At 43.0% G+C, this 16,262-nt stretch overlaps 1 protein-coding gene across 1 annotated transcript; it reads right to left on the bottom strand.

Annotated features, from left to right (window-relative positions):
* Positions 1-13,561: 13,561 nt before the first annotated feature.
* On the bottom strand, positions 13,562-13,921 carry LOC138356009 (inverted formin-2-like). Its single transcript, XM_069311558.1, has one exon. It carries the CDS (start codon positions 13,919-13,921, stop codon positions 13,562-13,564), a length of 360 nt encoding a protein of 119 aa, XP_069167659.1.
* Positions 13,922-16,262: the final 2,341 nt, after the last annotated feature.

Genomic DNA, 16,262 nt, shown 5'->3' with positions numbered 1-16,262 from the left:
TCACTGAGTCTTCTTCAATGTTTGATGAAATGTAAACAGTTACTAATAATGCTCCATAACTCATTGGATGGGTGTGTGTGTGTGTGGAGCAAGTAACTATGTAATGGTTCACCATAGATGTAAATTGCTCTTTATACACCATATTAAGACTGTTGAAGGGGCGAGGGGGCATGTTTTGAACCCCATGACTGTTGATATATACATTAAAATATGTAATTAACTTCACAAGCTTGTTACTTGCTTAGCTAAATGAACGCTGACGTTGAGTTCTTGAGTCCACGGTTCAGTACGGTTATATAGAGGAAAGATTATAGAGCCAGACCTGCCTCTATAATTTGTTCCACTACCCTTCAAGGGATGGATATGTAGCACTATCCCCCACCCCCCCTCCGTCACAGGATAGGTACGGGTTGCTCATTCGTAAATCGCCTGCATTTACGTCCTCCCCATTAATACGTAAACAAATAAAGCATTTATCAAGAAAATGAATCGTGTACTTGACCCGTAAAATATAATTATAAAAGGCGCCAAAATATGCATCATTTAAAAGCGGAAATAAATGCTCGCTGAAGCAAATCCAATCCGTGTAGAAATAAACATTCGCAAAGGAAGAACAACTCTTGCAATTTGTATGCAAATGAGGGGGGATTTATGCGTGGTGCTGTGCTGGGTCAATTCTAGCTTTAAAGGTCGCGGTGGCAATTGCCTGAAAGGTCGCGGGGGACTTGATTATGAGATCTCCACGGGACTTGCGTTCGAGGCAGTGAAAAAGCCTCGTATGGGACGCCGGGAAGGTCTTATTAATAGGGTATCTGGAGGTATTAGGCCTCGGAGGCATTTCGTACGATCGTTCCGAGAGTGGGGGAGGGGGGGGGGGAGGAGGCATGTTGGGGGTAAAAGAATAAAGGTCTTGCGTATGAGGCTTCGGGGAAGTAACATATGTAGCAATGTGATGTATGCTGTATGAAGCGGTGTAGCGGTTGGTATATGAGGTATGAGGCAGTTTAGGGGGGCTGATGTATGAGGCAGTGTAGGGGGCTGGTGTATGAGGTATGAGGCAGTGTGGGGGGCTGGTGTATGACATATGAGGCAGTGTAGGGGTTGGTGTATGAGGCAGCGTGGGTGCAGGTGTATGAGGTTGTGTATATATATATAAATCATCCCTATCCCTGATCTGAGTACAGAAAAGCTCATTATCATGCTAATTTGACCCTCAATAATCTCTCGGTAAATATCTCACATTACTCTCAACAATTACTACATGTGCAGCGTCCTTTAAAATTGCTATTGCAGAGTCGACATTTCCTCGACACTGTATAAGAACATTTATAATATATCTGCAATGTTTGTCTGAAGTATATGACATGTCAGACAACAATGCATGACAGAAAACATGATGACATTATTAAAATCACAATGAGCATGAATGCCCGTTCCTCAGATGATTGGCAATTACTATCACAGCAGAACCGAATTTAGAAACAACATTCTGTACACGTATGGTATGGATTTTTTTGGTGTGGGTAATCGGTTAGGGTTCATCATATTTGGGAGTCCTTGATATGATGAAGTTTTGAGAAGTCATATAGTTTTCGGCTTTCGGCTATACGGTATATAGATTGTCAGCATCAGTATCGTTCCTCAATAAAAACAACCGTACCAATATATTAACCAGCCATATTATATTTATTATATGAATAAATAAATAACTAGGAAACGATCCTAGACGACCTTACCTAGGCCTCTCCTAGGCCTGGCAAGTTAGAAATAATTGAAATTCTGTTTACATTCCGGTTTCCCATTTTCTGCGAAGTTCTCACGTTGTCCCTTCACGGGAACGCAACTGATCCAACATGGCGGCCTCCCGGACCGTCAACAGACCGTTTACTTACTTTGTGTCAAGTGTCTATCCACCTACTCGAGGTCAACTGGACGTCGAGGCGCCAGGAATGGCATCAAGGGCAAAGTGGTCATTGAACGCAAAGGCGGGTGTTGCTACAGGCATTTTAAGGTGAGAGAGAGAGGAGACGGCAAGTCGGCGCAGTCTTGTTCTTGATAGTAGATGCAGTTTGCATGATAGGTTTGTCCTCCTCGATAACTTCTTACAGATGTCTGGGAGACGCATTTTATGTTGGGGATGATTAGAGCTTCAAAAGTGCTTGTTGCGTTGTGGTGTAGATAGAGGAGCGGCGACTAGAACAGAGGTGGCTGTTAGAGGGAGACTTGCGTTGTTGTGTTTATGTCGTCAGCTGATCGCTCTACAGTATTCTACTACTTCATTATAATCCATGTCAATTATCAACTCTGCTTCAGTAGAGAGCTAACCCAGACACACACCCCAATCGTCTGGCTTTCAACTTTACATAGACATTCTCTCTTTTTAATTAAAGATATCGAGATATCAATTTTTAGAATGTTTATTCGACGAATAAAAATATATATAGTTTTTTAAAATCTTCTGCACTATTACATACTTATTTCTCCGTGTAAATTACTGATGAATTTTATTTATAATGGAGTATTTATTTTTATTTTGTATTTTTATGCATGAGGAAGTCTTGATTATCATCGGGTTTATGGGCTGGATGAATTCATTCAATATCTTACCCAGTTTATCCATACGAACTATCGTACTTGAAATATATCTGTTACATCACAAGAATTGTCATTATAGTCACTATATATATATATTATATATATATATATATATATATATATATATATATATATATATATATATATATATATATATATATAATATATATATATACATATATATTATATTAGTATATTTTGGTAGCAGTCTTTCCTGTAGACATATATTATTAAATATGACCTAAAAAGTAAGATTAATAATTCTAACACGAATTTTCTCGATCTTTCTTATGTTTCTTTTCACTGTTGATGGTAATTGAAAAATCAATTCTCCAAAATTCATTATTATTTCTAGTCTGACGCGACACTTGAGCGCGTTTCGTAAACTTATTACATTTTCAAAGACCTTAGTTTACACACACACAACTATAACTGAATAGAGCTTAAACATCTTCGATTTTTTTTTTATACCTGCATTTGGGTGAGGTGATATGTTACAACAGTTTTGGATAAGGTGAAAGCAAACTTTAACAACTATATTCTACCCACTTCAAGACTCCGCTCCAATATAGAAGCATCAAGAAATATGGGCCAATAGGCCCTCTGCAATTACTTCTATTCTTACCTTCAATACCCATTGTTTCGTGCTCTGGCTTGTGTTGAAAGTTTGTTTTCACCTCATCCAAAACTGTTGTAACATATCACCTCACCCAAATGCAGGTATAAAAAAAAAAAAAAAAAAAAAAAAAAAAAAAAAAAAAAAAATCGAAGATGTTTAAGCTCTATTCAGTTATAGTTGTGTGTGTGTGTAAACGAAAGTCTTTGAAAATGTAATAAGTTTTACGAAACGCGCTCAAGTGTCGCGTCAGACTAGAAATAAAAATGAATTTTGGAGAATTGATTTTTCAATTACCATCAACAGTGAAAAGAAACATAAGAAAGATCGAGAAAATTCGTGTTAGAATTATTAATCTTACTTTTTCGGTCATATTTAATATATATATATATATATATATATATATATATATATATATATATATATATATATATACTCCTTGTCAACATACCCCAGCTCCTTGTCCTCATACTCCAGCTCCTTATCCTCATAATCCTATTAAGGGCTGTGTAGTCTTAATGACTCAGGGGTTCACCTGATAATTTCTTATTTGTTTAGCTTATCAGGGTTTGTCTTCCCATCTGATTACTGTGAATTTCTCTGGGTTTAAGAACAGTGGTTATTCATTCTTTGTTCTGCAAAGAGCCTCCAATTATAACTTCTCTGTTCTTCAAAGGCACTTCAGTTATGGCTTCCTTGTTCTTGAAAGGGCCTGCAGTTATAGTTTGTATATGAACAGTTTTGTTTAGCTTTCAGTAGGAACAAAAGTGTCCATAAAGGAGCAAAAGCCGTTTATAAGAGAATCTAAAAGACTTTTTAAAAGTTTAAGACGAAAGTGATTTTTTCCCCCCAACTACAGGTTTCACCAGATTGTATTTTGGCGATAATGGTGGTCCTTAAGCGGCGTTGATAAACTGTTGCTGCCTCCTAAAAGCGAGCTTTAGTTATGGTTTAGCCACGTGTCGTAGTCCCCCCTCCCATCGCCGCTGGGAAAGAAAACGAATGTTCCACAGTACAATGTACAGTATATATGAAGACTATTTTCTTAGCTTGTTCTCTGGATTTCCTCAATGTAACAATTATAGCGGTATTGCTTAAACCATATAACCTGTCCTCTCGATTAATAAATTCGCATTTTGACGTCAAAATCCCCCAACGAACAGAATATGATGGATGTGCTCTCTCTCTCTCTCTCTCTCTCTCTCTCTCTCTCTCTCTCTCTCTCTCTCTCTCTCTCTCTCTCTCTCTCTCATATATATATATATATATATATATATATATATATATATATATATATATATATATATATATATATATATATATATATATATATATATGCTATATATATATAGCATTGTGGCTCACAAAAACCACGTTTTCTATGAGTGAGTCCATCGGTTAGCTTCGGGTGTGTTAGTACATCATTTAAGTGACGTTGCAACAACTGTACAGGCCGGGCTGAACCATATAGGCTCCAGAACCTAAGCAACCCGCCTAGCCTAACAGAACTAATAACCATTAGGCCCGGGAAGAACCGTCGGTATAGCGGTGATATTAATTTCCCTAAATCACCGCAATTTTTATGCTGGGGTTCGATGGCGTAAAATGCGTAGAGTGGCAAGTAAGTAGACGGGCGTATTCCAGAAGGAACACGTATAATAGAGGCTTAGGGGGGCGAAGATAAGTTGACGGGCTCGCCATAGCCCGTGCTACATGGACATTTCGTTCTAAGTTGCTAATTCTAATACAACAAACAACGGCGAAGATATTAGGGTAGGCTAGAGCAATAGAAGGCCACGGGGTTATTGAACCATGGGGAGGGGGGGGGGGTTATGACCCCCACTCACGGCTTCGGTAAATAACTGTGGGATTAGGAGGGTCCTGAAGTCTAAGGCACAGGATTCACAGACCTCCTAAATTGGGTTCGGGAATCCATTCAACGATTGCGAGTCGGTTTCCTTTAAAATTGCATCTTGAGAGCCTCGACCGTTTGTACTCCGCGGCCGCTACGGGCTCGCCATAGCCCGTGCTACTTGGAACTTTTTGCTCCAAGTAGCGAATCTTAAACAACAACAACTCCGCGGCCAACGCTAAAGTAACAAGTGCAATATTATTGAAACTTAGTCACCGTAAGGAGCGATCCGTTAAAAATGCAAATATACTAGAATTTTTTTTGTTTAAAGCAACGTAATATTAACGTTTTCTATACATTGGTGTTTGTTAGGTTAGGTGGGAGGCTTGATTAGGCAGAACAGTCGCATTTTGTACGGAGTGGCAGAGTGACAGAACGGGCTGGACAACCACAAGTACAAGACGAATAGAAGTTGAGAGAGAGAGAGAGAGAGAGAGAAAGAGAGAGAGAGAGAGAGAGAGAGAGAGAGAGAGAGAGAGAGAGAGAGAGAGAGAGAGAGAAAGAGAGAGAAAGAGAGAGAGAGAGAGAGAGAGAGAGAGAGAGAGAGAGAGAGAGAGAGAGAGAGAGAGAGAGAGAGAAGCGCGATAGTTACAATTAGGAAAACTATCGGATGAATAAATCCATCCGGATCAAGAGTATTATCGGGACTCGAACCCGGGTCCGGGGAATGTACCAAGCTTACCTGGTATCCACAGCTCAGTTCCAAGTCAAACAAATACATGCAGAACGAGAATGGAAAGTAATAAACTTTGGCACTTTGAAAAGTATAGATTTTATTATTATTTAAATTGGCATTATATTTCTCCCTCCCCCCCCCCCTGGATGCTACGTATCCTCTTCTTCTAGGTCGAGGGTCCCTATACAAACGCAACTAGAGGTGGTACCTCCTAATTGGCCAGTACAGAGGCAAACAAGCCCATTAACACGTAATCAAACAGACAGGGAAACCATCTGCCAAATAATTACATAATAAACAAGCAGGTAAAAAAGACCAAAATTTAAGACAGACAAGAAAACAGGCTGGCAAATAAGAACACATGATAAACATGTCGAGAGGGAAAACAGACGTGCTGAAAGCAAACTTTCAATCACGCAATTTATGAAGCAGGTAGGCAGGGAGGAGGTAGGGAAGCAGGCAGGTAGGCAGAGAAGTAGGCAGAAAGGCAGCAGGCAGGCAGGCAGGCAGGCAGGCAGGCAGACAGACAGGCAGGCAGGCAGGCAGGCAGGCAGGCAGGCAGGGCAGGCAGGCAGGCAGGCAGGCAGGCAGGCAGGCAGGCAGGGCAGGCAGGCAGGCAGGCAGGCAGGCAGGCAGGCAGGCAGGGCAGGCAGGCAGGCAGGCAGGCAGACAGGCAGGCAGGCAGGCAGGCAGGGCAGGCAAGCAGGCAGGCAGGGCAGGCAGGCAGGCAGGCAGGCAGGCAGGCAGGCAGGCAGACAGGCAGGCAGGCAGGCAGGGCAGGCAGACAGGCAGGCAGGCAGGCAGGGCAGGCAGACAGGCAGGCAGGCAGGCAGGGCAGGCAAGCAGGCAGGCAGGCAGGCAGGCAGGCAGGCAGGCAGGGCAGGCAGGCAGGCAGGCAGGCAGGCAGGCAGGCAGGCAGGCAGGCAGGGCAGGCAGGCAGGCAGGCAGGCAGGCAGGCAGGCAGGCAGACAGGCAGGCAGGTAGGGCAGGCAGGCAGGCGGGCAGGGCGGGCAGCAGGCTGGTTACAAGGTAATCAAGCAGGCAAACAGGAAGGCTGTATAAAGCATTTTCTGCCTTCGTCCAGCACAATTTATATAAACGTCAAAGCCTTGCTGAAAACATTTTGATCCTCGACCCTGTGATCAATCGCTTGGCCCATTTATGATTCTTACATCATTACTCTTCCAGTTATAAATGTTCCCCGATCACAGCAATTCACTAGGAGAGAGAGAGAGAGAGAGAGAGAGAGAGAGAGAGAGAGAGAGAGAGAGAGAGAGAGAGAGAGAGAGAGAGAGAGAATTACCCCTGAACCGTATAAACTTAGTCTTATTGTGCTCCAATCCGTTAAAAAAATTATTTCAGTCTAACCATTTCTACATAATTTACAATTATTATATTAAACGTTTTTTCTGGCATTTCGGTGACTTCTGTGTCTATAGTTTCCATTTATTATTCCTTCGGTTTGGTCTTCTTCTTCGTTATAAACATTGCGCTGTTTTTATACTTTGTCAGTTCTCCCTCAAACATTGTATGTTATTATTTATCACTTTTCATTTGTTCTTATCTGGGTTTGATGAATGTTCGTCAGCTCAGTAACGAGCTTTGTTACACGTCTTTGAACTTTCTCTTAAGTAAGTTTGTTTTTGTGTATGTTAATGTTGGGGGGTTCCATGTAGGGGCTGCATACTCGAGAATCCCGCCAAACACACTTTGAAACTACGACGTTGTTACAACATTCGAACAACTTGTAACACCTTCAAACAAGTAGTAAGAACTTCACTATAGTTCTTATAGGGATCCAGTAAGTTCAGTAGAACTTCGGTTTCAACTCTTTTACCCTGTCGTAGCTCAGTCGATTAAGACAGTGTCTGGGATGCTCCCGGACGCAGGTTCGAATCCTCGTCACGGCCCTTGTGGATTTATTCATTTAAGTAGTAAGAACTATCTATAGCAAGTTGTAACAACTTTCTAACACGTCATAAAAACTTTGTAGCAAGTTGTAGTTAGGTGACAGTAGGAACCGTTGCGTTGTGTGTTTGAAGGGACTATGTTGCATATAGGACTTAAAAGATTCCATGTTATAGATTCAGAAGATTGTCCGGATTCATGATGTTTTTAAAACATTTCTCCTTTGGCATAATTCCCCCAATACACTTCTGCTGCTGCTGTTATTTTCCCATGAAGTTTTTTTCCTTATATTATAAGCAAATTCGTTTCCCCTTTATTGTGTACCGCTGTCCAAGTCTTCTCTCTTCTGTTTGTATTCCCATTATGTTGCAATTTAATTGGTTGAAGTCAAGTAACCATTTTCAACAGATCACTGAAGTGTGTCTCTATCCTGGCCATCACAGTTCCTCTGGTCTCATTCTTTACACTTGAGTTATATCACTATTATATCATCTTCCATATCACTGTGCCCCTTTGTTTCCTTCCTGTGAGGTCCTCCTTCCGGCCAGGTCTTTCGATTTGCCACTCTGTAAAAAATTATGTTATCTATGTAAAATAAAAAATAAAAAATTGTTATATATATATATATATATATATATATATATATATATATATATATATATATATATATATATATATATATATATATATATATAGTGTGCATGATGTAAGTGACGTTATAATAATGGCGGTGAAGTTGTGGATCGAACAAGAGCCCGGGGGTGTGAGATCCATTTCCACTGGTTTCGAGAAATCCTGGGGATGCAACGCGGAACGCCCCCCCCCCCCAGAACCCCTCGCAGCATAGCAAAGAGTCTGAGTGTTCCTGAGGCATTCCAACATTGTGTCCGAATATCTCGCGGGGATCTCGTAAGCTTCGTGCTGAATCATAGGCGTCAGTGGTTCTCAGGACTGCACGCGTGGCGGCGGGAAAATTTGTTTTCCAGTCGCTGTTCCTCCGTCTCTCTCTCTCTCAGTCTCTCTCTTCTCTCTCGCTCTCTCTTTCTCTCTCTCGTTTTCTCAGTCTCTCTCTTTCTCTTTTCCTCAGCCGGTCTATAAATAATCTATCTCTGTTTCTCTGTTTCTCTCTCTCTCTCTCTCTGTTTCTCAGCGTGTCTCTGAGGGGTTCTGAGAACCGGTCGTGTTGCATCAGGAGCGGTGATGGTTCGCCGAAGGCTTGATATACCGCGCTATTAATTGGCAGCTTTGCATCCAAGTCGCCTCGTTCTGTGTGACGGATAGAGGACATCCGGGGTGTGGAGGTGGGGGAGGGGGGAGATAAGGAGGAAAGGATAATGGGGGAGGGATAAGGGAGAGAAGAGATCTGCCTGTTCTCCCGATTGGCGCCTCCGAGAAAATGCAACTGTGTAGCCTAACCTTGAATGTACTAACCCAAGCAACCCACCTAACCTTGCCTGGCTGAGGCATCTCTGTCTCTGTCTCTCTCTCTCTCTCTCTCTCTCTCTCTCTCTCTCTCTCTCTCTCTCTCTCTCTCTCTCTCTCTCTCTCTCTCTCTCTCTCTCTCTCTCTCTCTCTCTCTCTCTCTCTCTCCCTCCCTCTCCCTCTCTCTCTTATGACACTGCATTGAATAAATCAGTTTTTTAATCTTTTGTTGCATATATATATATATATATATATATATATATATATATATATATATATATATATATATATATATATATATATATATATATATATATATATTAATATTTCAAGATTCTTACTGTGTCGCTTAAGAGAATTTTGTTCCTTGGCGGACTTAAAACTTTGCTCTAAAAAAATCGATATTCTTTGCGCATAATGAATTCGGATTTTGTAATATCAATATGCCAAACTTGCTAAAACTATACGTAATCACGAGCAGCGATTTCCCCATAGTTCTTATAAATAATTTTTGGATCTAGAGGCATTGTCCTGAAGGTATTGGAAATTGTGATATCGAGAGTGGATGTAATTGTGATATCGAGAGTGGATGTAATTGTGATACCGAGTGGATGTAATAAGCTCGATTTTAATATTTTCAAAAATTTTAATTTTTGAGGAATTGGGATGAAACTCATTGGCTTGAACTCTGTAAATGATACAAATGTTTATAGATTTCTAGACCCTCATTCATCCACAGAGCTACAGTACCAGCTACTGGTACTGGTAACAGCTTCAAACATCTACATCTTACGGGCTATTCATGCCCGTGCCACCTCTTGGGTGGCTTAATCTTCATCAATCAATCTATTAATTTCCCTCCCTGTATAAAACAATTTGAGAATAAGAAAACATTTATATAACGAGGATCAGGTATCAGTAAAGACCCCAGAAGTAGATAATAAAGAAGAAGATCATTAACATGATAGGGTCGTTCGTAGTCAATTGGGATAGTTGAGTCTTTAAATACTTACGTTTCGTATTTCGTTACAAAGTTAACTCTCGCTTTTATTTTTTCCCCCGTTACTAAGCGTGTTACTCAACAACTGTCTCAAGAAGTTTTCTGCTTCTAGAGTGCTTGTGTGTGTCATGCACTCACTGGTTGTACTCTCCACTGGCCGCACTCTTCAATAGTTACACTCTCCTCGCACTCACATCAACAGTTTAACCCAAAACAAACATGCAATGATCGCATTCTTTAAACTGCATGCACTATACTCACATATTTTTTTGCAATGCATGAATGACTTAGTCAAAGGAGGTGGGAGGGATCAATTTTAATCCTACGTAATTTACTTGACTCGTGGCAATGTAAGTAATCCTTTACCTCATTTGGTTTCAAAGCGCTGACCTCTTTTGAAGTCAGATAAATAAACACATTAGGGACTCAAAATAAGGATGATAAACAGGAGTATGTTAATATTTGTATATCATGTCCAAAAGCACATTCATCTACTCATCACGTTACCTGAGATTCGCTTCCCAATGATCATGACAGATTACATCATGTTATGCCTCATGAGGGGATAACTTTAATTGAATTGGATACTCTCTAAGCAAGTTATCTTAGATCTTGTTAAGAGTTAAATCTCTCTAAGGAAGAAGATGGTGGTTACCAAGGCAACGGAGGCTGTAGGAGATATGTGTAAGATGATTGTGGTGACAGCTACGAAGAGGAATGAGTGGTGAAAGGCGGGTGACGGGATGGTGATAAGAAAATGCCAGGGTGCTGACCCGAGAGTGACAATGTGGTGACAAGAAGATGTCACAATTTGACTGTGAGAGGATCGTGACTTGAAAGTGACAGGATGGTGGCATGAAAATGACAGGATGGTGACGTGATAGTGACAGGTAAGAGAGAGCCCCAGACGTATCCAATGACGTGCTACAAATGCACATATGCAATTATTTCAACGTGTGCAACATTTTGTTTACAAAAAAATGGGCATAAAACAGCCCATTAGATGCGTGGCTTAAATTACAAACATATTCCAACATGTATTCATAACATTACGTTTAACTACCACGTTATTTCCCGATAGTTAACTGGAGATTATCACACATGATTCCTTACCTTAATTAGTGCAGGTAGGCTGATCCCTGCTGACTCATTCTCTCACCTTCTCCCCCCCCCCCATCTCTCACTCTCCACAGGAGTAATTCACACAATAGAATCCCCCAAACGATTGACAGCCGCTGATCGGCACAGCAGTTTACTCTCCACGAAATCACTTTCGTAAAGTTGTGTTGAAAAATGTAGTATTTGATTAGACATGGCTGTTGGAGGCTGTATCCTGAGTGTGTGTGTGTGTGTACCCTGAGGCATTGCTTCACCTCCTGTACCCTGAGGCATTGCCTCACCCCTGTACCCTGAGACATTGCTTCACCTCCTGTACCCTGAGGCATTGCTTCACCTCCTGTACCCTGAGGCATTGCCTCACCTCCTGTACCCTGAGACATTGCTTCACCACTGTACCCTGAGACAAAAAGGGAAAGGGAGGTATTCCCTTCATCTTCACTCCTGCCTTATATTGACTGTTACTATGTCAGGGCGTCACAAGGGTCCAAGGCACTATTTACAAGGGTGTCCTAGGACAGATGCCTTCGATCTCGGCTCTAAATCGGGATCCCAACGGGCACAGAAACGGTTGGGCACGTTTCCTTTCATCTCACGTCTCTGTTCACCCGGTAGTAAATAGGTACACGAGAGTTAGGCAACTGTTGGGGGGGGGGGGAGGTACTTTCTTGGGGGAGGGGGGGAGTTAGTAGCTTGACCTTTGGGGGACATAAACACACGACATAAACATATATGAATATATATGTATATATATATACATTCTGGCTTCCTGTCTCCGACGACAGGAATTATACGTGTTGGTTGGATTGTTTCAGCCTCGTTATTGGGACATATTGTCTGCTTGTTTGCACTGTCAAAAGTCTGTTTGTATTACTTTACATCGCTGCTCAACAACAATGTAGAACTCGTACACACACACCAACTTCCTATCGTATATTTCTAAGTAGATTTCATTAGACGTTTCGTGCAACTTTAGAGTAAATATCTGCAATATACATATATGCTATTTGCCTGCAAGTTGAGCAATATATGTGATTGTTTACTTAACTGAAAGTCAGGTCCATTCTGCGTCTGCTATATTGAAGAACTTTAACCGCAGATGCTACTCCACATATTGCCATTTCATAGGACTTCAAAGATCGCCATTTCACAGGACTTCGAATACTACTACTTCATAGGACTTCAAAGATTGCCATTTCACAGGACTTCGAATATTACTACTTCATAGGACTTCAAAGATCGTCATTTCACAGGACTTCAAAAATCGTCATTTCACAGGACTTCAAAGATCGCCATTTCACAGGACTTCAAATATCGCCATTTCATAAGACTTCAAAGATCGCCATTTCACAGGACTTCAAATCTCATAGGACTTCAAAGATCGCCATTTCACAGGACTGCGAATATCGTCATTTCATAGGACTTCAAAGCCCATAGTTACGTCATACATACGTTGATGCTTATACAACCCTTTCTCCTCATCAGTGCCCGGATCCATCAATCATTTTCGCATGCATTAAACGAAACCTGTGCATCTTTTCTCAATCGTAGAGGTTTTATTTACATTTATGAAACATGCTACGAGCTCTGAAGCACTACGAGTTTGTTTCTTGACAATTATAACCTTTTGGGTTTTGATGTTTAAAAGCTCGTAGACTTAATAATTGTTAACAAAGATGTACAGGTTTCGTAATTGCGTAAAGGCTTGGTGAATCCTGGTCTAAGATTGGAAGCCCAATACCTAGACTTACGTAGTGAACCAGGCGGCCTTTGGTTTAAACGAAAGGATTAGTTATTTTACTCAACCCACTGGAGAACGAGACTAGGTGTTCAAATCCCACTGGAGAGCTGGACTGGAGGTTCAAACCCCACTGGAGAGCTGGACTGGAGGTTCAAACCCCACTGGAGAGCTGGACTGGAGGTTCAAACCCCACTGGAGAGCTGGACTGGAGGTTCAAACCCCACTGGAGAGCTGGACTGGAGGTTCAAACCCCACTGGAGAGCTGGACTGGAGGTTCAAACCCCACTGGAGAGCTGGACTGGAGGTTCAAACCCCACTGGAGAGCTGGACTGGAGGTTCAAACCCCACTGGAGAGCTGGACTGGAGGTTCAAACCCCACTGGAGAGCTGGGCTAGGTGTTCAAACCCCACTGGAGAGCGAGGCCAGGCAGGGATCGATACCCCAACCCACCTCTCAGCGCGGCTACACGAACAACACGCCAGTTGTCTCCATAATTCACGACATTCCCAATGGACAGTATGGTCGCCTCTCCCTCTGCCTGTGTCAGGAGTCACTCCTTCCTCTATCTGGAATCACTACCTCCTTGGTCTGGAATCGTGGCTCCTGCGTCTGGAAGCTTGGTTCCTGGGGTCTGGAAGCATGGTTCCTTCGTCTGGAAGCTTGGTTCCTGGGTCTGGAAGCATGGTTCCTGCGTCTGGAAGCATGGTTCCTGGGTCTGGAATCGTGGCTCCTGCGTCTGGAAGCATGGCTCCTGCGTCTGGAAGGTTGGTTTCTGCGTCTGGAAGCATGATTCCTGGGTCTGGAATCGTGGCTTCTGCGTCTGGAAGCTTGGTTCCTGCGACTGGAAGCATGACTCCTGCGTCTGGAAGCATGACTCCTGCGTCTGGAAGCATGGTTCCTGGGTCTGGAATCGTGGCTTCTGCGTCTGGAAGCATGGTTCCTGCGTCTGGAATCACTAGCTTTTGCATCTAGAACCACTAGCTTTTATGTTTAGAATCACTAGCTTTCACATCTGGTACCACTAGGCCTTGCGTTTGGAATCACTGACGCCTGCGTCTGGAACCACTAGCTCTTGCGTCTGGAATCAGTGGCGCCTGAATCGAGAATGTGTCGGAGTTTGATGACTTCCCAAGGGAACAAACCGGATTTGATTAATTCATTTTGGTGACCACAACTCCGCGCAGGAGGGACTATCCGTGTCTACCCGACCATTGTGAGAGTGAACAAAGTGCCTTGCTTGCCGGCCCTTGACTCGGGAATTAATTCAGAACGGCCTTGGTTTTGGAGTTGGGAATGTGTGGTTTGTCTCCACCTCCCGGAGGGCTATTGAGGTAATACTCGGCAGACCAACCAGTGAGTATAGACTTTAGTTCACAACATAGTTCAGTACAAAACTAACTTATTGGAGTACTCTGACATGGGGGAAGCAGCTCTCGGTTTGTAAGGAAACTTGTGTTCGCTCCCGCTGCTTGCACTTCGATGCTCCTGGTACTTGTACTTCGATGCTCCTGGTACTTGTACTTCGGTGCTCCGGGTACTTGCACTTCGATGCTCCTGGTACTTGTACTTCGATGCTCCGGGTACTTGCACTTCGATGCTCCTGGTACCTCTTGATATTGTCCGCTGAAGTGAGCCTCTCTCGCCTCAACCACTTATCCTCTAAGATGATATTTTGTCATCTTGTTATTGGTCTTTTCTCAAACTATAGATAACATGCAAAAATGGAAAGGAAATTTAATGCTTTCGACAAGTGTCGTTCATCCCGGGTCTTGAACCCAGAGGTGTGGCTGCTCGCTGTATTCTACAAAGTGTACAAAATCAAGAAGTTCAAGGATGACTGCAAAGATGATAAAGAAGGAAGTGATGAGGATGACTTGTGAGGGTTAAGTCCTCCTCTAGCGAGGATAACAACACCGCTTCTTAACGCGAATTGAAGTCATTGGTGCCTAGGAGGCAGGATGCGTCGGATGTCTTTCTCGGATAAGGATTAACTACTCATTACACACAGAAATCACAATAGCGTGATGCATCAAATTAACGAATCCACAAGGGCATAGCTCGAGTGCATTGGGGGGAGTTGTGTAAAACCCTGGTTTGTGCCTCGGAGAGGCTGCAGGATCCAGTAAGTTCAGTAGAACTTCGATTTCAACTCGTTTTGACCATGTCGTAGCTCAGTCGATTAAGGCAGCGTCTGGGATGCTCTCGGACGCAGGTTCGAATACTCGTCACGGCCCTTGTGACTTTGTTTATTAGCTACTCATTCTCGTACACACATGGTCACCCTACACCCTCAACACACCTATTTGCACCCCTACCCTCGCCTCACCCACCTACACCAACCACTTACTCTCCTCTGGACCATTGCTCGCTACGACCCGTCAGAAACATTGCCAGTCTCAGCTTCCCCGTCCCTACTCTCTTTAAAATGGCAGAACCACTCTTGAGGGCTCAGGTGCCTCTCCCCTCAGCTCCAAATTCAGCCATGGAAACAATGCAGTAGACCTGTCTACACGACACTCGAGAGAGAGAGAGAGAGAGAGAGAGAGAGAGAGAGAGAGAGAGAGAGAGAGAGAGAGAGAGAGAGAGAGAGGAGGTGGGGGGGAGAGGAGGGAGTCTTATTTCATCTTTCATCTGAACACATAACACTCTTACTCCATATTTATAACCAGATTCCGAATTTTGTTTAATGGAAATATTTTGGTTGCTGATTTTTAACGTGGATTTTGTCTGTCAGGGAAAATGCGATCATTTGCCTCATTCATTCTCTCTCTCTCTCTCTCTCTCTCTCTCTCTCTCTCTCTCTCTCTCTCTCTCTCTCTCTCTCTCTCTCTCTCTCTCTCTCTCTCTCTCTCTCTCTCTCTCTCTCTCCTTCTTTACCAACTCCACAATTCAAGAGCAGCTCTTGACGATGCGAGTCAGTCGGGCCCTTCCAGTTAAGTACCAGTGTGCTGCTTAATCATTGAATTGGTGATATCACCACCATACCAACCACACATCACCATCACCACCACACCAACCACACATCACCCCCACCACAGAGCACACACCACACCAACCACAGAGCTGCACAACCAGCTGTCCTTCACAAATCAAAACAACACATCTATCACGTCTGCCCGACTCCTCTCTCACACACACACACACACATTTCATACTCCATCAACACCAAACCTCTTTATCTCCCTTCCCTCTCACCCCTCTCCACCAGCCCGGGGACCCAGGCCCACCTCCTCCCTAGAGCTACAAACACCAGAGACATCTATCACCATAGAGGTA

This window comes from Procambarus clarkii, chromosome 70 (assembly GCF_040958095.1).
Source record: "Procambarus clarkii isolate CNS0578487 chromosome 70, FALCON_Pclarkii_2.0, whole genome shotgun sequence".
Classification (NCBI taxonomy): Eukaryota; Metazoa; Arthropoda; class Malacostraca; order Decapoda; family Cambaridae; genus Procambarus; species Procambarus clarkii.
The sequence above is the reverse complement of the archived record's forward strand: the minus strand, read 5'-3'. Positions and strand labels throughout refer to the sequence as shown.